Below are 23,451 nucleotides of genomic sequence, written 5' to 3'. Positions count from 1 at the left end.
CTTTGAGGAATAGTGTGGACCATCTTCAGCAGGCAAACTCGCTTAAAAGATATACAGCCCAGGCTTTCTCGGGCTCTCTTTTCACCTGTACATAGCACCTGGTAAACCCTGCCTCTCATCCCGATTTAGCTATTAAAGGGGTTCTCCAGCATAAAGTGATTTTAGCACGTACCTGGCAGACAGTAATGGACATGCTTAGGAAGGATCTGCACTTGTCTTGGGCTAAATGGCTATGCTGTGAGATTACCATAACACTGTGGCTAGCTTTCTCTGAACTTGTATTTCCTGTTTTCAGTTTTCTTTTTTGCCTACAAATTCCATGATATCATTTTCCTCCTTCCCACACATCAGCCACCCCACCCATTGAAACACAAAAAGAGCTGCAGACCTGTGGTTTTAAATCAGGGTGTCTCCAGCTGTTGCATTACTTGCAGATTGCTCTCTCCACCCATTGAAGCAGACAGGCTCCCCGTCATCAGCTGACTAGTGATGTCAGGTCTCGACCGCATTGCAAGCTGGGAAAAATCAGAGACAGCAGTAATTTTGTATGCTGTTAAAAATAAATAGTGGGATGAAAATCACATAAGAATTGTGAGGAAACCGTCACACACAGGTACAGACACTAGATTATGAACTACACTAACTTTACAGCCCCTGTAGCAAAGTCAAATAAAAAAAATTCCCGGAATACCCCTTTAACAGGGACAGATTTCCCCTGATAACAGGAAGTGGAAAGCCGACTGTAGGGAAGTGAGACACCTAGTGACCAACAGCTTAGAGCTGTTTTGTAGGGGTTAGTCTTTTTTGACTATCCCTTGGGAGCAATTTGTTGGAATAACAGTGATCATTTAACTAGAAAAAATACATAATGTATTTTTTTTTTTTGCTATAAGTAAAAATCACACAATAGAATAGCTTGTGTTGAAACATAGATTTCTCTGCAAAATAGTGACAACCGATTGTGTTCCAGGAATTTATAGGATAATTGTATAAACCAACATCATTTTACAGTGACACATAAAAAGTGTGGAAATGAAGACGAATCATTTACCACCTTGTGAAGCAATATGGGATGATCTGTTACGGTAATGAGCATACATCTGCTGTAGCAAATTATACACATCTGCTGTATTGTGCTGCCTTCCAAGTACTGTGCTGTGCATTGTTTAGCTGTTTATTAGATATAAGTGCAGCAGATATACTTCATGCATGTCTTTAGGCTAGAACAGAGAAATTAAAATCCCAAACATATTGAGTTACATGGCTATATCCAGTTGATCTGTTGTGAACCATGTAGTAATGTGGTAGTAATGAGGTATAGTAATATACCATACTTTAATACAGGTTCAGATAACACACAATGTGCAAAGGAGGCAGGGAGGCGGTTTGCCGAGCTCCCCTGCCTCCTGCATATTCCCTGTGTAGCCCCCCTCATGATGAATAAGCTAATAGATCTATTAAACTATAATAAAAATATATAGAAATTTAAGTCAACTATCTAAAACTAGACTAACACATTTAGTAAAGAAGATTGTAAGGTACAGATCACAACAACAACAAAAATTGCCCTTATACAGAACCGTATAGCCAAAAAGTTATGGGGGTCATAAGAGGACAATTTTAAAACATACATATTTTGATAATAAAGTAGAATAAAGTTAACTTACAGAATAAAGATACTGGGTCAGTTTTACCATAAAGTGTACTGTATAAAAACTAAACCCCTAAAATTTTCTAATTTGTTGATTTCTTTTTTTCACCTTCCTCCCACAAATATTTTTGTTTTGCCGTACATTTTATGGTAAAATGAAAGGTTTCATTCCAAAGTACAATTGGCCGTGGAACAAACAATCCCTGATTTGGCTCTAGGGATGAAAAAATAAAAAAGGAGTTATGTCTCATAAAAAGTCAGAAGAAGGGGGCATGGTTTGGCCGCTGAACCTAATGGCCACTTGAGCTCAGAGCTCCGTAGCAGACACTCCGTTACTAGCTTCTGCTGCCTGTTGTCGACTCTCACAGCAGCTTTAACTGACCTGTAGGTCATTATGACTACCATGGGCAGAAAAAGAAACAACAAACCGGGAGATGGACAAACTCTACAAAAGTTTTTTGGCCGGAGAAGACAGCCGCGCACGCTAGCAAAGATGGTGCTGCCTCTCCTCTGCCTCGGAATGCTGCCTCGCCAACGCAGCATTCTCGTCTGCCGCTCCTGCAGAAAAACCCTGGCGGAGACACTACTGGTGTGCGACGCCCTACACCGGGATCCAGAGCTGCTCCTACCTGTATACTGCCTGCCCAGTGGACGGTCCCTGCCCGTGAGCCTGCAAAGGCCGAGATAGACGGGAGTGATGACACCCTGCCCCTGGACACATGCAACTCACAACAATTTTAGGGGAACCCCCCCTAGGGGAACCCTAAACTAAATACCCCCCAATTTAAAATGTACCTTTTATTATTCCATTTAAAATATAAACTGTGATACACATAATTGTGTGATTCTGCAAGTGGATGTAATGACACCACCACTAACTTTTAAAACCACAGTTGCCACCGGACTCCTTGACTCCTGTGTCTTTTATAAGCTCCTGAATGCTACAGAGTGAGCGTTTGGATAGCTCAATCTCCTACCTATTGGGAGCCGGTGGCTACTGCTTATTAAAATCACCAAAACTTAGCCAGCCCTTCCAACGTTTCACTGGCACCCCAGCTTCGTCAGGAAAGTATGGTGGCCCTAAAATTGTTGTGAGTAAATTGACCCTAGTACCTCCTTTTGGGGTTTTGTTGTTTAGTTTTGGACACATGCAACCTCACAGGGGCTCGCAAAGATAGCAGCAGCTCCCCGCGCCGCCTCGCATCCTCACCCCAGGTTAGTCCACTTAAGCAGAGACCGCGGCTTACCTCCACTGATGCAGATGACTGGTCAGCTGCCCCTGCCAGCATCAGAGGTGTTCCTGATGCTGATGCGGACGCATTTGCTTCTTATGTGGCTTCGGATAAAGCAGCCTCTGAAGCTGCCCTGCAGGAGATGTTGCTTCTACTCCGTACCTCCTTGCATAAGGACTTCTCCTCTATACTGCGCCCTATCCGCACATCAGTGGCGGCCTTAGAGGGACAGATGAATCATGTGGAACAGAAAATGGCGTCCTTTGCGAAAGCTCATAATGAGCTGGTCGACACGCATAACACTTTAGATGACCAACTGGCTGCAGTACAAGAAAAGCTGGTTGATTCCGAAGATCGCAACAGACGTAATAATATAAAATTTAGAGGCATACCAGAAGATGTGCCCAACTCTCAATTGTCCAAATGCGTCCAAGATTTGACTTGCCATTTGAATGACTTGCCAACATTTGAATACAGCATTGACAGGGCTCATGGTGTGGCTAAACCTAAATCGCTGCCGGAGGACCTTCCTAGAGATGTTCTTGAACGCTATACCTTTTATAAGACTAAGGACTTGCTTCTACAATACTCTAGAAAGCGTAAGACCCTGCCTGCTCCATATGAGGACATCCAGCTATATGTGGACTTGTCTGCAGCTACCTTACAAGCAAGGAGAAACTTACACCCGCTCAGGCAGGAACTGCGCAGATCCGAGATCCCCTACCGCTGGGGATTTCCCATAAAATTGCTGATACAGCGTCAGAACAAGATGCACGTCTTTACTTCCACCGATATGGGACTTGCGGCATTATCCACCTGGGGATACCCAGTCTCAGAATGCCGCGGCTCTCTGTCCCATACCTTGACTCCAGACTAATTGCAGGACTTGCTAATTCGACACGTCAATGTTCCAGGATCTAGAACGCATTTCTGTCGGTTTGTTGTGCATTCCAGGGAAATGTGTCTTGCTTCTTTGCTTTAGTATACATTCTTTAACACATCCCCCACGTTAAGTATCTATAGTGATACGCACTGCTCACTCTCTATTCCCCTTGCTGTACTTGCTCCTTTGTGTGTGTTTATCCTCCATTGTTGTTTATTTTGCCTTTATTTTTCTTCCATTTTATTCTTCAGGTTTCATTATTGCTCTCTTTTTCATAGTATTTGCAGTTGATCGCTAACGCCTGAGCAGCTGTTCAGCATTCCAGTACGTAAGAGACACTCGAGTCGAAACTACCAAGCCCGCGACTTCCTGGTGAGCACCTCTCTTACCTGCTCTTTCTGTCTACTTGCTCCTTCTCTCTTCCTCTCTCCCTTTTACATACAATTTCTACTAAAGCATGGGGTTGAAGATATTGTCGCTTAATGTAAATGGGCTCAACAGCCCATATAAGCGGAATTTCATGTGGCGTGAGGCTCTGAGGGAAGAGACAGACGTCCTATGCCTGCAGGAGACGCATCTGTTGGCTACTTATCCCCCTAACTTGCGCCACAGAAAATTCCCTGTAATTATCTCATCTATATTTCAGAAAAAGAAAAGAGGTGTCCTTATTTCTTTTAGCGATAGGGTGGCGGTCACTGTTCTAGCGCAGTATGTTGATCCACAAAGCAGATTTCTCATTGTAGTGTGCTCTATAGACAACATCGAATACACCATTGTTAACCTTTATGCTCCACATAACCACCAAGGCCCGCTTTTTTTTTAACTAAAATCTGGCGCAAGGTTCAAACATTGCGCAGAGAGGCTTTGGTCCTTTATGGAGATTTCAACACTGTTGTCTCGCCGCAGGTGGACCAATCCTCCAGGAGCACTAGGCGTGCCTTTTGCCTTCATAAAGTTTTGCTCCAATACGATTTATACGACATATGGCGTTTACAACACGCCACTGAGGGTGATTACATGCATTGTTCAGCAAGATTCCAAACATTTTCTAGAATAGACCTCATTTTGACTGACAGGGCACTGATTGACAAGATAGTTCACTCAGAGATTGGGACTCGAAATTGGGATTCTGACCAGGCCCCTGTGGCTATCACGATTAGAGACGTACTTCCGAAATGCAACAACTGTGTGTGAAGGGCTAATACGCACCTAATAGCACACTCTGGTCATTCTGCTTTATTGGAAGGGGCGTTGGCAGAGTATTTTTCATTCAATGTGACTCCAAATATTAGCCCCACCACGACTTGGTTAGTGGTACTTTTATACAACTGGGCGCTACTTTGAAAAAATGGAGAACTCAGGCAATTACCGAATCTCTGGACAAATTAACCACCTTAGATGCTTTGCAGAAGTCTTCATACACAGAGGCAACAGAAAATCACTTGAGAGCTAAGAGGCTGCATTTAAGGCGTTTGTTGCTTTACGATTACGAAAAGTCACTGAAAAAAATCTAAGCTGTCATTCTACCTAAAAGACAATAAGACTGGTTCTCTTTTGGCCAAGAAACTCAAACCTGCCTGCCACAAACACCGTATATAAGTCTTGAATCACCCTAAAACTCAGATACCACAATTTTCACCATGTCAAATAGCCAACGCCATTAAGGACTACTATGAGAGTTTTTATAATTTAAATGCAAAGCCTCTCTGCCCCCAGCCGTCTCAGGAGGGGATCGATGCTTTTCTCTCTTCTTTACGCCTTCCCAAACTCTCCTCTTCTGCCCTAGTCTCTCTCAATGTTCCCTTTATTGACATGGAGATAGCTGATGCTGTGAAATCACTGCCTAACAACAAGACCCCTGGCCCTGATGGCCTTCCCAATGAGTATTATAAAAGATTTCTTCCTATCTTGTCACCCCACTTACTGCGGGTTTTCAACACTGCTGCTGACACGGGAACACTGCCCCCCGACATGTTAGATGCCTTGATTACCACCATACCAAAGCCAGGCAAGTCACCAGACCAGGTGCCTAACTATCGCCCTATTTCTCTCCTGAATGGAGATGTTAAGATTTACGCCAAAATTTTGGCCTCCCGACTACAAATTTACTTACTGGGACGTGAGCAGGTGGGATTTACCTTGGGAAGACAGGCCCCTGACAACACTAGGCGGGTTATATCCCTGCTCCAGCATTGCGAGCATACCAAATTGCCATCTGTTTTTTTAACACTGGACGCCGAAAAAGCTTTCGACAGGGTGAACTGGTGATATGCTTTTGCTGCCTTAAAAGTGTTTGGTTTTAGTGGCTCTATTCTCGCATCAATACAGGCACTCTACTCCAACCCGGTAGCGAGTGTATACACCACTGGTGCAATTTCTCGCCGGTTCGGCCTGTCGATTGGCACTCGTCAAGGCTGCCCTTTATCACCACTGATATTCCTAATTACCATAGAGCCCTTGGCCCAGATGATTAGGTCATGCAGCAAAGTCTCTGGGGTGCGCATTGGGAATATAGAACACAAACTAGCTCTTTTTGCAGATGACGTCCTCCTTACCTTGACGAACACTGCCACGTCTCTTCCAGCTCTTTTTAAGATTCTACAATCGTTTAGCGACGTATCCTATTATAAGTTGAATACTGCAAAATCACAGGCATTGCCTATTCAACTGCCCCCAGCGTTGTTGGAATCCCAGACACCACTCTTCCCCTTGGATTGGCAGCATCACTTATCTTGGCATCCAGCTGACCTCTCCTACTTCTTCGCTTTTCCAGGCTAATTTTCTACCTCTATTGTCTACTCTCTCTGCTTCTTTTGCTGCCTATAACAAGCAGATCCTCTCTTGGTGTGGGCGTCTGGCGGCCTTTAAAATGTTGCTCTTGCCCAAACTGTTATACCAGTTTCGTACGTTGCCTATAGCGATACCCACCTCTTATTTTTGCACTGTTAATGGCATGCTTGACAGGTTTATATGGCAGGACAGACGCCCTAGAGTGCCCAGGAAAGTTATGATACGCAGCAGTTTGGCGAAAGGGCTTGGCAAGCCTTGCATTGAAAGCTACTATAAAGATTGCATTCTTGACCAATTGAAACACTGGTGGACGGGAAATACAGACAAACTGTGGGTGACCCTGGAACAAACATTCAGTGTAGAGTGTTCCCTTAAAGGGGTACTCCGGCGGTAAATTTTTTTGACTTTATGGCATCTTCTTTGTAAGTTTTGTTTTTTTTGCAATATACATGTGTTATATGTTTTGGCAGCATGTATGTGTTTTTCTTACCTGTTTGTTTGGCAGGAAGTTCTGTAGTTCAGAGGGTTTTCTTTTACTGTTGTTCACAGTTATGAGTATGTTGTGGACAAGATGTCACAGCTTTTGTTTTTTTCTTCCCTCCTCTGTCTGCATGAGAAACATAAGCCACTCCCCCTCATCTCATCCAGCTGAGTACACAGCTCCTCACCTCCCCTCCCCCCTGCTCTGTATTCTAAGGACGCAGGTCTGCACAGGAGAAGGACCTCACAGAGAAGATAAGTGTTATCTGAAGGGGAGGATGAGAAGGTGCACGGGCTGGGGATGTATGGACTGCAGGGGAATAAATATCATACTGGGAATGATCTCTATATGTCAAGGGGGAGGGTGGGACTCCTGAATGACACATGCTGGGAGTTGTAGTCCCTGTTGTGTGTCTGTATGCTAGTGTTTACAAACCAGTGTGCCTCCAGCTGTTGCAAAACTACAACTCCCAGCATGCCCTGACAGACTTTGGGCATGCTGGGAGTTGTAGATTTGCAACCGCTGGAGGCACAATGGTTGGGAAACGCTGTTCTAGCCTATTCAGCATACACATTATGTTACACCAGTGTTTCCCAACCCCGTGTGCCTCCAGCTGTTGCAAAATGACAACTCCTAGCATGCCCAAAGGCAGTCAGGGCATGCTGGGAGTTGTAGTTTTGCAACACCTGGAGGCACCCTGGTTGGGAAACACTGGTGTATGCCCTACAGAGGTGTGGTGAACTACAACCCCCAGGAGACTACAGAGGCAGCATGCTGGTGTTATACCACAGATTGAAGACTCCTGAATTACACATGCTGGGAGTTGTAGTCCCTTTTGTGTGTGTATGCCAGTGTATCCCAACCAGGGCTGATTATATTAGTGTGCTGTGTATAAGGGGGCCGACCCGGGAAAATAGTAGGATGGGTAAAGGGCGGAACAAAAAAAAAAAGGAGCCGCCCTAAACCAGCAAGGCATGTGGCATGCTGGGATTTATAGTTTTCAGCACAGCAAGAAACAGGAAATAGAAGCAAAGATAGGAAAACAAAGTGGGGGATAAAAAGACAACAAAGAACGGAAATAGAGTAGGCTAAACAACTAGAATAGAAATAGAAAACAAATAGGGTAAGTCAAAAACGGAAAAACACGTTGACCACCGGAGTACCCCTTTAAGTCTAGAATGTTTGCCACACCGACTAACGCACCGTTAAAAAGACCCTGCTATCCTCAATTGACATATCTGATAGAGTGTGGAGGGTTTCCCTTAAAGGGTTTTCTAACTTTGTTAGATGCCCACCTAGATACATTCCATTAGACTATTTATCCTTTTGCATCCCTGGTCTGGACCTCTCGAATTGGACAGCGGCGGGCATGACCACAGTCAATGATATCTTAGATGACTCAGGCTCCCTACATTTCCAGTCTCTCAGAGAACGGTTCTCCATACCTAACAGGGATTTTTATAAAGGTCTCCAGATACGCAGCTTACTGACCACTGGTTGGCTTGATTCTTTCAAAATCCCTGCCCGTCTCTTGTGGACTTTAAATGCCTCTTCCACGTCAATGCGGGGTATTTCCTTTTTTTATGACTCACTGGGCGACAAATCTACTATAGAACCCCTCCCATTTATGACTAGGTGGGAGAGGGATCTTGACATCTCTATCTCATTGGAACAATGGAGCTCCACTTTCACCTACATTAAATGATTTTTTAAATGCACCACGCATCAGGAAGCCTTTTTTAAAACCATCCATAGAATAGATCCCTCCTGCTCAGATAAATGCTGGCAAAAATGTGGACAGGTGGGTACCCTGTTGCATGTACTTTGGAGCTGCCCAAAAATTACATTACACGCACTCTGGAGGAGCATTGAACTGATCCTTTCTAGTATGATACATAGTGACATATCCTTAATCTAGTCTTTAGCGCTTCTTCTGATTGACTTAGATTCATTTGCTCCGGAAGCTCGGTCATTGATTGCACATATACTCATGTCCACGAAATTGCATATTGCGAAGAAGTGGAAATCCACCACTGTACCCTCCCTGTCAGACATTTTGTCTTACACTAACCTTACCTGTGATTATGAGCATACTTATGCTTTAGCTAACTACCGTGATATGACCTTTAGGAAGCATTGGGAGGTGTGGACTCATAGTCCCCACTATGTTTCTCTCAAACTTTCACTGCCTTAAGTGGTTTCTATGATGTGCTACTCCCCTCTCTCTCTCCACTACCTTCAACATGTTCTTTTCCTCTCTTTTTCCTTCTTACTCTCTTTGTTTTTCTCATTTTCCTCTTTTCCAGGTGCTCACCAGATATTCCCATCTCTTAACTGGATTGGATATTAATGCTTACTACCTAATTCCTCCCCAGTAGCTGACAGCTTGCTTAACGCCACTGATGCTTGAGACTCGCTTGATAAACTACTCAGCACTCCTTCTGATAGGTGCTGTTTATTACATGAGTATATGGTATGATTATATCTAGAGACATTAAAGACACGGACTGGATTAGAGCTAACCTTGCAATTATTCTGTTAGGCTTCATAGATCACTAGTTCCCTACTCATACTTATATATGACGCCTTTCTTGTACTTGATTGTTATTGTTGTTCTCTGTTTTGCGGACAACATCGATACATAATTTATGTTCCTTATGATAAGTGCTGTTCATTATATCCGTGAATAGTATGATTATTTCCAGTTGCATTAATGCCATTGACTAGACTAGAGTTAACTTTGTAGTTATTCTACTATGCCTCACAGATCACTTGTTCCTTCTTCATACTTATATATGAAACCTTTCTTGTACTTGATTGTTATTCTTGTTTTCTGTTTTGTGGCAGACACTAGTCTATGATGTGTTATCCGTTTTTTAAAATTAATAAAACGTTAAAAAAAAGTTAGAAGAAAATGAAAACACAAAAATAAAAAAATTGGTCCTCAAGGGCTAAATGGACTATGTCCTTAAGGGGTTAAGCATTTCTTCAGAATTTGCATAACACTTAAGGGCTTGTTAATACAGCTTCTGGGCTACGTTCTATTTAGGGTCCATTTAGCGCCATAAAGGAGGCAAAACTGACCCTTTTCACAACAGACACCGACGTGTCCCGCCAGACCCAGTTGACCTGAATGGGGACTGTTGAGTGTCCAATATTTTTACTGTATTTTAGTTGAGAGGATAAAGAAGAAAAAAAAATAATCAACTCCCATCCTTTAAAACAGGTTAAGTAACAGAACTCCCTTTAGCAAAGCCCAGTGGTAGAGTGAACTTAGCCTTAACTAAAACCACTAGATTTTATATGACTTAGTTCACACTGCTGCGGTGCTCCGCAAAAAGGGAGCTCCATTGCTTATTCCGCCTATGACGTAAGAGAGAGCTGGAGTGCCGAGGTCAACAGAAGGAGAGCCAAATTTCTGAAAATGCCAGGTCACATGTCGCAATGACTTGAGAGAAAGGAGGAGAGATGAGCACTTCGTGAAGGAGGTCACATAGGCTGTAAAGAACATGCATATGGATGAGAGGGTGATGTGGACAGGACGTATAGTTGCAGTTAGCCTCAGAAAACGCCCCTGGTTGCAAAAAGTTTTGGCTATATATCTGCAACTCTTTACTCCCGATCAACCACACTAACCTCCTGTGTATTTAGGTAAATGCGGTTGATCCATGTGTCAGCCTTTTGCCATGTAGTTTTGGCCAATATAGGCAAATATAGCACTACAAAGACAGCCTATATGGATTTTGGTACTGTAATAAAGCAACAAATTGTCAATTTTAATACTAACTTTTAGAGACAGCTCTTTAAACTAATATTGCCATTTTATGTTGGCAGTTTATATTCCTACTTCTCAATGTACTGCCGAGGTAAATAAGCCACCAGCGAGTCTATATTTGTACACCCCTTAATGAAATAGAGGCATTAAATACCAGATACTTAAAGCAGTCTTGTATATAGCCAAGGATAACAGTAAACTAGAAGCTTAAGCATGAGCATCGTGCAATGTCTAGGTGAAAACATTATCCTACTTCAGGTTTAAATGAAAGTAAAAATATCCCTGAACACGGCAAATTTGAGACCAGGAACAGCTTGTTCAAAGCACAATCAATACCAATAATAATCTGGCGAGAAGCTCACTTTGTGTCATGTACGATCTTGATAAACCTCAGGAACTGACTGAATTGGGATAAACAGAAATGAAAAAGAGCACATTCGTGCTTTTCCTTATGTAGGAGAGAACAGGTGCATACACTTTTTATTTCATTACATAGGCAGATTTACTAAAGAAAATGTACAAAAATAATAAATTATTGAATAAATAAATAAAACATTGTTAATATTAAAGGGTATTCCGGGAAAAACATATTTTCCCCTATCGAAAGGAGAGACGGGAAGCCCGGCGGTTTCCGAAACTTCAAACGCAGCTACGCATAGAATGCGGGCTGCTGCAGGGAGATCGTGGGGGGTCCCAGCGGCGGGCCCCCCGCGATCAGACATTTTATCCACTATCCTTTCGGTAGGGGATAAGATGTTTTGCCCGGAATACCCCTTTAATTAAAAAAGGTTTCCCTGTGTTTGGAAAGCTGGTTGACAGCCAATATGGCCACCATGAGTACAATTTCTACGAGACACACTAGATATTTCATTAAAAGTGTCACAAAGAAGTATGAGGACGCAGAGTAACAATTCCTGTTTAAAGGGGTACTCCGGTGGAAAACTTTTTTTTTTTTTAAATCAACTGGTACCTGAAAGTTAAACAGATTTGTAAATTATTTCTATTTAAAAATCTTAACCCTTCCAGTACTTATCAGCTGCTGTATACTACAGAGGAAGTTCTTTTCTTTTTTAATTTCTTTTCTGTCTGACCACAGTGCTCTATGCTGACACTTCTGTCCAAGTTAGGAACTGTCCAGAGCAGGAGCAAATCCCCATAGCAAACCACTCCTGCTCCGGCCCATTCCTGACATGGACAGAGGTGTCAGCAAAGAGCACTGTGGTCAGACAGAAAATAAATACAAAAAGAAAAGAACTTCCTGTGGAGCATATAGCAGATGATAAGTACTGGAAGGATTAAGATTGTGAAATAGAAGTAATTTACATCTGTTTAACTTTCTGGTACCAGTTGATTTAAAAAAAAAAAAAAAAAAAAAAACTTTTCCACCGGAGTACCCCTTTAAGTAGGGTTAGTTACACAGCTTTTAATGTTGAAAAAACAAAAACAAAAACTAAATATGTTGATCCAGAGAAAAGAAAAACCTGATATCAATCGCCCCATGTCCTTCCCATCGCCCATGTCCTTCCCATTTGTAATATGTCAGTCATATAACTACCTTATCAAATCTAATATCCATAACTTTAGGCATCCAGCCCCTCCCCACCCCCTTTGAAGTTGTTTATTGAATCAGCCATCACAACATCAGGTGGCAGGCAGTCCCATGGAATTACTGCTCTTACAGTAAAGAATTCACGTCTGTGATTACGGTAAAATCTTCTTTTCTCTTGTTACTGTTACATACTTAGGTATAAAACGGTTACTAGAAAAGATCTGTTTATTCATATATTTCTACACTGTGATGAAACTTTTTTCCAAACTAACTAATCTTAAATTTAATGACCTGTTCTGGTTGAAGGGTGCCTGGTACAAGGTACAAAAAAAAAAAAAATTATATAAAATATATATTTATTATCTACAAAAATTTTTAAACCCTACTAGGAAATTCTGGATTACAACCTACAGGATCTTCATCTGTAAATTGGGGCAACTACAAAGAGCGACACTCACTCTGGAGGATTAACAACTGTGTATTACACAAATATCAATTGATTTTAACAGGACCTATCCGATGCTTCATTTCATCTAAATTAAACTCTTGCTTCTGGAAATCTTCACAAATTACATCTGATATTTGGAGGTCCCAGTAGAAGGACATATCATATAATCAGCGCATCCTCAGGGACTTTTCTGACATGAAGGATGGTCGGTCTAACGTGAACCATGACTTTTTTGAGGGTAGCCATATTAATTTTAATAGATATTTTGTAGAAATAGCTCATGATCCTCATTGCTTGGTTAGAGTGGAGAGCAGGGGGGGGGGGCTGTCATGTCCTACATTACACAGACAACACATTGATATAACTTGGGACAGTGTAATGCTCAGTTTCTTCTATAGTGGGGCTGTAGGGAGCTTTACCACTTACTGCCAACTTTCCCCAAAGATACCAGCTAGTCACTGGAGGTCTCTGCAGGGGGCATTTTGTGATTAGCTTATTGTCAAGGACTCTAATTAGGGATTCTCCAAAACAGAGAACCACTTTAATATCTGGCAGGAGTCCTGAAGGATAATTTACAGGAACACTCAAAGATGCTGACCATGGGCCTTTAGTACATGATCCATATGCTTATTGGACTATATAATTCTACTGTAAAACAATTCTGTTATCTTAAAGGGATTATGTTTTTGATAGTATTCATGTGGAACACCAAAACTCACTGTCCTGGCTACCATAGAGGAGAAGATTAGAGATGAGCGAACTTACAGTAAATTCGATTTGTCACGAACTTCTCGGCTCGACAGTTGATGACTTATCCTGCATAACTTAGTTCAGCCTTCAGGTGCTCCGGTGGGCTGGAAAAGGTGGATACAGTCCTAGGAGACTCTTTCCTAGGAATGTATCCACCTTTTCCAGCTCACCAGAGCACCTGAAGGCTGAACTAATTTACACAGGATAAGTCATCAACTGCCGAGCCGAGAAGTTCGTAACGAATCGAATTTACTGTAAGTTCGCTCATCTCTAGAGAAGATGGCAGATAGCCACCAAAATTGGATCACAGATTATGCAGATTTATCTTTTTAACCATTATCAGGAAAAAAACTGAATAAGACTAAAGAAATGCATCACCAATTCTTTTATTTTTTCTCTTTGGCTATTATTTTCTGATTGCAGACTTTCTTTATTCTATTAAAGGAGTAGTCCAGTGGTGACTCAGTGGTTTACAACTTATCCACTATCTGAAGGATAGGGGATAAGTTGCAGATCGCGGGGGGTCCGACCCCTGGGGCCCCCCGCGATCTCTTGTACGGAGCACCGACAGCCCGCGGGAAGGGGGCGTGTCGACCTCCGCACGAAGCGGCGGCCGATACGCCCCCTCAATACAACTCTATGGCAGAGCCGAAGCGCTGCCTTCGGCAATCTCCGGCTCTGCCATTGAGATGTATTGAGGGGGCGTGTCGGCCGCCGCCTCGTGCGGGGGTCGACACCCGCTATCTCGGCGGAGAGCCGGGGCCCCGTACAGAGAGATCGCAGGGGGCCCCAGCGGTCGGACCCCCCGCAATCTCAAACTTATCCCCTATCCTTAGGATAGGGCATAAGTTTTTCACCACTGGACTACCCCTTTAATACACATTTTGCAGCATTTACAGGCATACTTTACAGCATCCACATGGGCCAAAGGAAACAACACCTTGAGCTCACTCAATTTCAAACTGTGAGTTTTCTAGGCATACTCGTTACACTGGTCACAGAGTATGTCTAGAAAACTTACTCTCTGAAAATAATAATAAGTCAGCTGCAGAGTACATTTGGCCCACGTATCAGTGTGCTGGGAGGAGAAAGAGAGAATCTGTGATCATCACCTATTGTGAATGGTCAAATCCCATCTATGATATTAGTGAGGAGAATAAAGAGAGTAAAGTCACAACATATTTTAACAATAGGTCTCTATGTCTCAGTTACCTACCTTGTCCAGCAGTTTACTTGCATGTAAAGTCAGACTGTTGAAGAATATCTTTTTACTTAATAAGTGCATTTCCTCTATTGTAGTCAGAAGTGCAGATCCACTTGTGCCAATGATAGCACTAAAAGGAAATAGTAGTTGTTAAATATCCCGTCCAATAGTAAATACAATACCCAGCAATTCTAATGTAATGTGCCTTAAAAAAGACCTGTGGATAACCCAACCCGTGGGACACGTGTCATACATGATAGGTACATTTATAGGACTATTTAGTTCTGAAACAATTCTGTTATCTTAAAATTATTATCTATCACTTTAACAGTAGCAAAGTAGAATATTTCTTATATGCCAAAACCATTGTTAAACCAGTCATTGCCCTTGGTTTGGTTGTAACAATAGCCCCTTTTATATTATTATCACTTTACACCCGAGGTATAATGCATGGAGAACTGCCATCTATTATTTATCATTTTCTCCAATGTTCCATTGTGTAACTCAATATACTAGTGTTACAATTACTAAATGATTAGGTACAAATATTAATGCAAATGTCTCTGCATTATGCAGCGGCACATACAGGAAATAATATCCAGCACACAGTAATTGATGTGGACCTATGTAACCAGTCAGTATTTATCTGGGCTTGTAACAAAACGATAAATCAACAAATAACACTAAAAACAACAACAAAGATCCACAACTAATAATAGTGAACCTTCAAACCTTTGAAATAATAAGAACCTTTATTTAGTTCATTGTGAACACAATCAAATGAAAAATCTATATAAAGCAATTTAAAACAACACAGCGCCTACAATATAGAAACATAGAAAAATAGAATGTGTTGGCAGATAAGAACCATTTGGCCCATCTAGTCTGCCCAATAATCTGAATACTATGAATAGTCCCTGGTCCTATCTTATATGAAGGATAGCCTTATACCTATCTCTATCTTATATGAAGGATAGCCTTATGCTTATCCCATGCATGTTTAAACTCCTTCACTGTATTTGCAGCGACCACTTCTGCAGGAAGGCTATTCCATGCATCCACTACTCTCTCAGTAAAGTAATACTTCCTGATATTACTGCATAAACCTTTGCCCATCTAATTTAAAACCATGTCCTCTTGTTGTAGTTTTTCTTCTTTTAAATATGCTCTCCTCCTTTACCGTGTTGATTCCCTTTATGTATTTAAAAGTCTCTATCATATCCCCTCTGTCTCTTCTTTCTTCCAAGCTATACATGTTAAGGTCCTTTAACCTTTCCTGGTAAGTTTTGTCCTGCAATCCATGTACTAGTTTAGTAGCTCTTCTTTGAACTCTCTCTAGAGTATCTATATCCTTCTGGAGATACGGCCTCCAGTACTGCGTACAATACTCCAATTGAGGTCTCACCAGTGTTCTGTACAGTGGCATGAGCACTTCTCTCTTTCTACTGCTTATACCTCTCCCTATACATCCAAGCATTCTGCTAGCGTTTCCTGCTGCTCTATTACATTGTCTTCCTACCTTTAAGTCTTCTGAAATAATTACTCCTAAATCCCTCTCCTCAGATACTGAGGTCAGGACTATGTCAAATATTCTATATTCTGCACTTGTCCGCATTAAATTTCAGTTGCCAGAGTTCTGACCATTCTTCTAGTTTTCCTAAATTCTTTTCCATTTGGCGTATCCCTCCAGGAACATCAACCCTGTTACATATCTTTGTGTCATCAGAAAAAATACATACCTTACCATCGAGACCTTTTGCGAAATCACTAATGAAGATATTAAACAATATTGGTCCCAGTACAGATCCCTGAGGTCCCCACTGGTAACAAGACCTTGCTCTGAATATTCTCCATTGACTACAACCCTCTGTTGTCTGTCACTCAGTCACTGCTTAATCCACTCAACAATATGGGAGTCCAAGCTCAATGATTGTAGTTTATTGATAAGTCTTCTATGTGGGACAGTGTCAAAAGCCTTACTAAAATCTAGATATGCAATGTCTACTGCCCCTGCGCCATCTATTATTTTAGTCAACCAGTCAAAAAAATCAATAAGATTAGTTTGACATGATCTCCCTGAAGTAAACCCATGTTGTTTTTCATCTTGCAATCCATGGGATTTTAGATGTTTCATAATCCTATCCTTTAGTAGGGTTTCCATTAAAGGAAATCTGTCATCAGAATCACCCGTACTAAACCTGTTACACAGGCTTGTAGTGCGGGTGATCCTGATTAAAACGCTCCTTACCTGGTTAAAAATGGTTCAGCGGTTCTTAAGATCTCTTTATTTTTAGTTTTCTGTTATTCCCTGACTTGGGACTCACTGGGAGGTGTTATCATCTGGGACTCGGCCACACGTCATTCTAGCTGGGCGGAGCTGCCGCCCGGCTCATGAATATTCATGAATTTATCCTCGCGGCCCTCCCCACCAGACCTAGAAAAAGGAGTTAGACTACGAGGATAAGGTCATGAATATTCATGAGCCGGGCGGCAGCTCCGCCCAGCTCATATGACGTGTGGCCGAGTCCCAGATGATAACACCTCCCACTGAGTCCCAAGCCAGGGAATAACAGAAAACTAAAAATAAAGATATCTGAAGAACAGCTGAACCATTTTTAACCAGGTAAGAAGCGTTTTAATCAGGATCACCCGCACTACAAGCCTGTGTAACAGGTTTAGTGCGGGTGATTCTGATGACAGATTTCCTTTAATTTCACCACTATTGATGTCAGACTTCCTGGCCTATAGTTGATTGATTCCTCCCTCCTACCTTTCTTGTGAATGGGGACGACTCCTGTTCCCAGTGATTAGACAATATTGGTCCCAGTACAGATCCCTCTGTTGTCTGTCATTCAGAGAATACACAAGCAGTGGCATCTAAGCATTTACAGTGCACCCTACATATAGGACCACAGGCAATCCCATAGAAAATAGGTAAAATATAATATAATATATATATACACACACACTGAGAGAGAGATCGCGTGGGTCCCAACTGTGGGACCTCGGAGATCAGACATCTTATAGGGAATAAGATGTCAAGAGGCGGTGTACACCTTTAACTTCAACAGCATAAAGCAGCATGCAGTGTGTTGCAGGCGACAAAGGCTACAAAATGTTTAAATGGGCACTGTCAGATACAAAATCTTTTTATATGTTGTTACTGATGAAAATCAAATACCTTTTGTAATATGGTTGTTTAAAAAAAATTGAATATTTAAAGGGGTACTCCGGTGGAAATTTTTTTTTTTAAATCAACTGGTACCAGAAAGTCAAACAGATTTGTAAATTACTTCTATTTAAAATCTTAATTCTTCCAGTACTTATCGGCTGCTGTATAATACAGAGGAAGTTCTTTTCTTTTCGAATTTCCTTTCTGTCTGATCACACTGCTCTCTACTGACACCTCTGTCTATGTCAGGAACCTTCCAGAGCAGGAGAGTTCTTGGCATGGAGAGAGGTGGCAGCAGAAAGCACTGTGGTCAGACCGGAAAGAACTACACAACTTCCTCTGGAGCATACAGCAGCTGATAAGTACAGGAAGGATTAAGATTTTAAAAAGAAGTTATTTACAAATCTATTTAACTCTCTGGCATCAGTTGATTAAAACAAAAAAATAAAACAATTCTACCCCATTAATAAAGAAAGCTGCTCCTGAAAATCCCACCACTAGGGGTCCACATACCTACTGGGATACTAACCAGTCCTGCAGCAGCATCAGGCTTGTCAATGAGTCATGGACAAGTGATGACTAATAGACAAGGCTGCATGAGCAGACACACCAATCACCTCCCATCACCACAAGGGAGGGACACGCCCTCTTCCCTGAGAGGATGTCTAACACTGTGAGCTAGTGAAAAAAGGGATTTTATAATAAATATACGCGAAAGAGGCATAAAAAAAATAGACGTAAATGGTAAGGATTAGGTACTAAGTAACATATTGATTTTTTTTTTTTTTTGGGGGGGGGGGGGATCTGACAGGTTGGCTTTAATTAAAATCAATTGCTAAAATGTTTTGGCGTTTTTTTTCGCCATAAATTATAGTATAAAAAAAACAACAACAGCTGCAAATAGGTTTTGTCCTGCACGGACAGTGTTTTTATGCCATGACTAAGGGCACTACTGTGCAAAACGCGTAGGAGACTATGCTATGCCTGTATGAATTTATTAATTCTTCAATAAAAGCTTGATGTTCTACAAGCTACCGTGGTGCTGGACATAACCTGTTTGCAATTTGTTTATGTGGAGGGGAATGCTCCCCGACAGTCCAGGCACAGGAGCGGAAGAAAGGATCGGAACGGTCCTCAAAGCAAATGAGCAACAACAACATTTTAATTTTAGAAGATATCCATAGCCTTTCAGAATGCAAACTGCCAAAAAGAAACCATACCAAAAATATCTACTATGATGCTGTATGACTTCATAACCTGGAATGCAATATTCTAGGGTGTTTGTGTCAGACATACTAACCTTATTGTGTGGTGGTAAAATTTCAGTAGGTTAGAGATTTTATACAACAGCACTGCCCCAGGCTCTGCAATGATAACTTGCTCAATGCGGACCTAAAATTTAAAATCACATAAAGTTCAGAACATTTGCAACTACATATAGTGTACTTACCCCTAACCTAACAAATATCCCATCTGGGATCTAGACAGTTTACAGCAAAACAACTGGCTGTATCAGTAGTCAAGAAGTCAAATTCTGTCCATACAGATTTACTTGATATCACTTATGGATGCAGCCAACTGCTTAAAGGGGTTTTCCAACTAAGCAAAATTAGTAACATCAAATGTGTACTAAAAACACATATAAAGAAGGACAAATGTGCTGTGCTTGTGCTACATCACCGTACTGTTCTTCTCCCCATGGATCCAATCACTTCTTGCTTCCCTCCAACAGAGCACACACTTTCTCACAATTCTCTATTGCTTGCATTCACAGTAGAGACTGCACTATGCAGTTGAACTGAACATGTGCGACCATCTCAGCGAATGGTCATAACCATTGGCAACAGGGTAAAACATGCATTAAAATGCATCATGCATTAAAATGGTCAGGAGTAAGCACTGAGTAACATATACATTTTTTTGTTTTTTTGTGGGATTCGACAGGGACGCTTAAAAAACCCATTCTACTTTAACATAGTGGTAAATTACTTGCATCATTTCTTGGTGAAAAATTCCAAAATATCATAACAAATTTGAAAATGTTGCATTTTTCTAATTTTGAAACTCTCTGCTTGTAAGGAAAATAGGCATTCCAAATAAATTATATATTGATTCACATATACAATAAGTCTACTTTATGTTTGCATCATAAAGTTGACATGTTTTTACTTTTGGAAGACCTCAGAGGGCTTCCAAGTTCAGCAGCAATTTTCAAATTTTTCAAAAAATTTTTCAAAATCTGCATTTTTCAGGGACCAGTTCAGTTTAAAAGTGGATTTGAGGGGCCTTCATATTAGAAATACCTTCTCCCGGCTCTGTAATGTAGAGAGAGGCGGAAGGAGGGGAGGAATATTGATGAACTGGGTGGCGCTGCGGACGAGCGGTGCTGACCTCAGAGTGCCAGTAACCCCGCCGGTGCCAGTTAGCACCTAATTAGCATATACAGAAAATCGAAGATTTCGGCCGAACGGCGTGGCTGATCCGGGCACGGTAGGCATCAAAGTGATCAGCGTCCCCCGCACTACCAGCCACTACCGCTGCTTAGTGCGGGGGGAGCAAGCTGACAGTTTTCCTTTAAGGGGTTAAAGGAGTTGTCCAGGCAAAACAAAACAAAAAAAAATTAGGGCTGGGGGACAGTTTCTGTAAGCCACGATGTAAAATAAGATTCCCACATTTACATAAAAAAGTCACATGGAAACACAACCTTGAGTAAATGATTGTGCTATCATTCTTCTCTGTGGACTGAACCACAGCAATGATGAGAAATGAAGATGATAACAGCAGAATGTGACCTTCTGGTGTCTTGAGGAATTAATACAAAAACATTTCATACTGAACCCACATTATTTTCACACTGTAAATAGTGATGGGAAATAAGTGCAGAGGTTATAATAGAGTAATTTGCAATAGCGTAGAGTAATATGCAAAAAAAAGTAAGTGAAACTCCAGTGAAACCTCAAGATTTCTATTGTAATTTTCAAGTATAAAGTATTTGTTAAATAGTGGTCTAAAACTTTTACTGCTGCACTGGACCACCGGCTAATGACCCATGGGGGACACACACAGTCTTCCTCGCACAATGCCTTCCAAAATTGGTTGAAGTGAGGGTAACAAGGCAAGTAAAGAAATAATCCCATATCAGAATTGTATTTAAATAAAACTTATCACCCCAAAATATATAATATATTGTACTGGTTTAGTGTGTGTTATCACATATTGTACTGGCTTAGTGTGTGTGTTATCACATATTGTACAGGTTTAGTGTGTGTTATCACATATTGTACAGGTTTAGTGTGTGTTATCACATATTGTACAGGTTTAGTGTGTGTTATCACATATTGTACAGGTTTAGTGTGTGTTATCACATATTGTACTGGTTTAGTGTGTGTTATCACATATTGTACTGGTTTAGTGTGTGTTATCACATATTGTACATGTTTAGTGTGTGTTATCACATATTGTACATGTTTAGTGTGTGTTATCACATATTGTACAGGTTTAGTGTGTGTTATCACATATTGTACAGGTTTAGTGTGTGTTATCACATTGTACTGGCTTAGTGTGTGTTATCACATATTGTACTGGCTTAGTGTGTGTGTGTTATCACATATTGTACAGGTTTAGTGTGTGTTATCACATATTGTACAGGTTTAGTGTGTGTTATCACATATTGTACTGGCTTAGTGTGTGTGTGTTATCACATATTGTACAGGTTTAGTGTGTGTTATCACATATTGTACAGGTTTAGTGTGTGTTATCACATATTGTACTGGCTTAGTGTGTGTTATCACATATTGTACATGTTTAGTGTGTGTTATCACATATTGTACAGGTTTAGTGTGTGTTATCACATATTGTACAGGTTTAGTGTGTGTTATCACATATTGTACAGGTTTAGTGTGTGTTATCACATATTGTACAGGTTTAGTGTGTGTTATCACATATTGTACTGGCTTAGTGTGTGTGTTATCACATATTGTACTGGCTTAGTGTGTGTGTTATCACATATTGTACATGTTTAGTGTGTGTTATCACATATTGTACTGGTTTAGTGTGTGTTATCACATATTGTACATGTTTAGTGTGTGTTATCACATATTGTACAGGTTTAGTGTGTGTTATCACATATTGCACAGGTTTAGTGTGTGTTATCACATATTGTACTGGCTTAGTGTGTGTGTTATCACATATTGTACTGGTTTAGTGTGGGTTATCACATATTGTACTGGTTTAGTGTGGGTTATCACATATTGTACTGCTTAGCATTCTTATGATTCACCCCTGACGTTGTGTAGTTCTTTCATTTGAAATGTGGTGTTGTGACCAGCTCCCTGGCTCCTCCCTCTCTGCTAAGTCAGTGCATCATCCTCCGCTGTTTCAAGAGGTGTGGCTGGATTTTGTCTCTGAGCTAAAGTCCCAACCCCTGAGTGATGCCACCACCTCAGCCACTACAGCCTAAATCACCATCTCTCTGTCATTCACATATACATATGAAAAAAATGATTAAGTACAGAGCTAGGACTTGTAGTCCAATTGAGGATTTAGCAATCCAATTGGGGTGCTCAGCTCCAGGACCAGACCCACTGTCTAGAGAATCAATGCAAATCTAAGGAGAAAGCGGCACTCCACACAGCCAGAGTAAAGAGGAGTGTAGTTTACCCACCCCATCAGTTGCATGCAGCTACATTTCTGATCCACAATAGAGCCTTTAAACTGCTTAAAAAACTCTCTATTGTGGAGACAAAACGTACCTGCTTGTCACTGAAGGGTTAATAAACTACACTTATCTTTACTCTGGCTGTGCCGCTTTCTCCTTGGATTTACACAAATAGATATCTATATCTTTTATAGGACATTCAGGGAGAATGATGTGTGTTTAATAAAAATAAAGCTATGACTAATGATGCCTTGTGCCGAAGAATGACACAGGCAGAGGAACAGAAAGGAAATTAATGCAGTGGGTGCTGCAACTTCACTGATTGTGCAATAGTCTGCTGTGAAATGAGAAACAGCTCTGGGCAGGGAAATGGCAGGAATGCTGTGGGAGGGGAGTAGGTAGAGTGGGAGGACTGTGATTCAGACCTGAGAGAAAAAATGCATGCAGTGGGATTTGCGTAGTGCAGCATTGTAATATACTTTGTTTACATTACTCTAGTTATCTGCAGTCTACTGCCTGATGTACAGGCATATATATCTCTAGAAACTGCTGCCCCAGTGTGTCTCTTAGTAATTGTTTAAAATTAGAGTATATAGACAGCTGCACAGTGACTGCACAACAATCCTTGCTTAGAATTTTAGAACATTTACCGGGTGGCTTATTTTAAACCAAAATTTAGTATATTGAGAACGATACTGGGCTAGTGGGCTAACAATACTGATTTACCTTCAATGGCCTGCAGACTCCTTCTGTGATGTGTCCTACCACATCCTGGATATTGTCTTCAACTCCTAAAAAAAAAAAAAATTGCATTTAAAGCAATATATAAATAAATAAAAATATTAAAGGCAAAGGGTCA

General features: G+C 41.2%; 1 protein-coding gene across 1 annotated transcript in view; it reads right to left on the bottom strand.

Annotated features, from left to right (window-relative positions):
- Positions 1-23,451, bottom strand: part of COG6 (component of oligomeric golgi complex 6) — a gene marked incomplete in the record, with an annotated part of 135,025 nt that overhangs the window by 36,065 nt on the left and 75,509 nt on the right. Inside the window, 3 exon segments of the mRNA XM_056561982.1 lie at positions 14,776-14,893; positions 19,236-19,327; positions 23,319-23,383. Coding sequence (XP_056417957.1) covers positions 14,776-14,893; positions 19,236-19,327; positions 23,319-23,383 — 275 coding nt within the window.

The sequence above is a fragment of the Hyla sarda genome, chromosome 2 (assembly GCF_029499605.1).
Source record: "Hyla sarda isolate aHylSar1 chromosome 2, aHylSar1.hap1, whole genome shotgun sequence".
In the NCBI taxonomy this organism is placed as follows: Eukaryota; Metazoa; Chordata; class Amphibia; order Anura; family Hylidae; genus Hyla; species Hyla sarda.
Note: the sequence above shows the minus strand (reverse complement) of the source record. Positions and strands in the feature narration are given on the sequence as shown.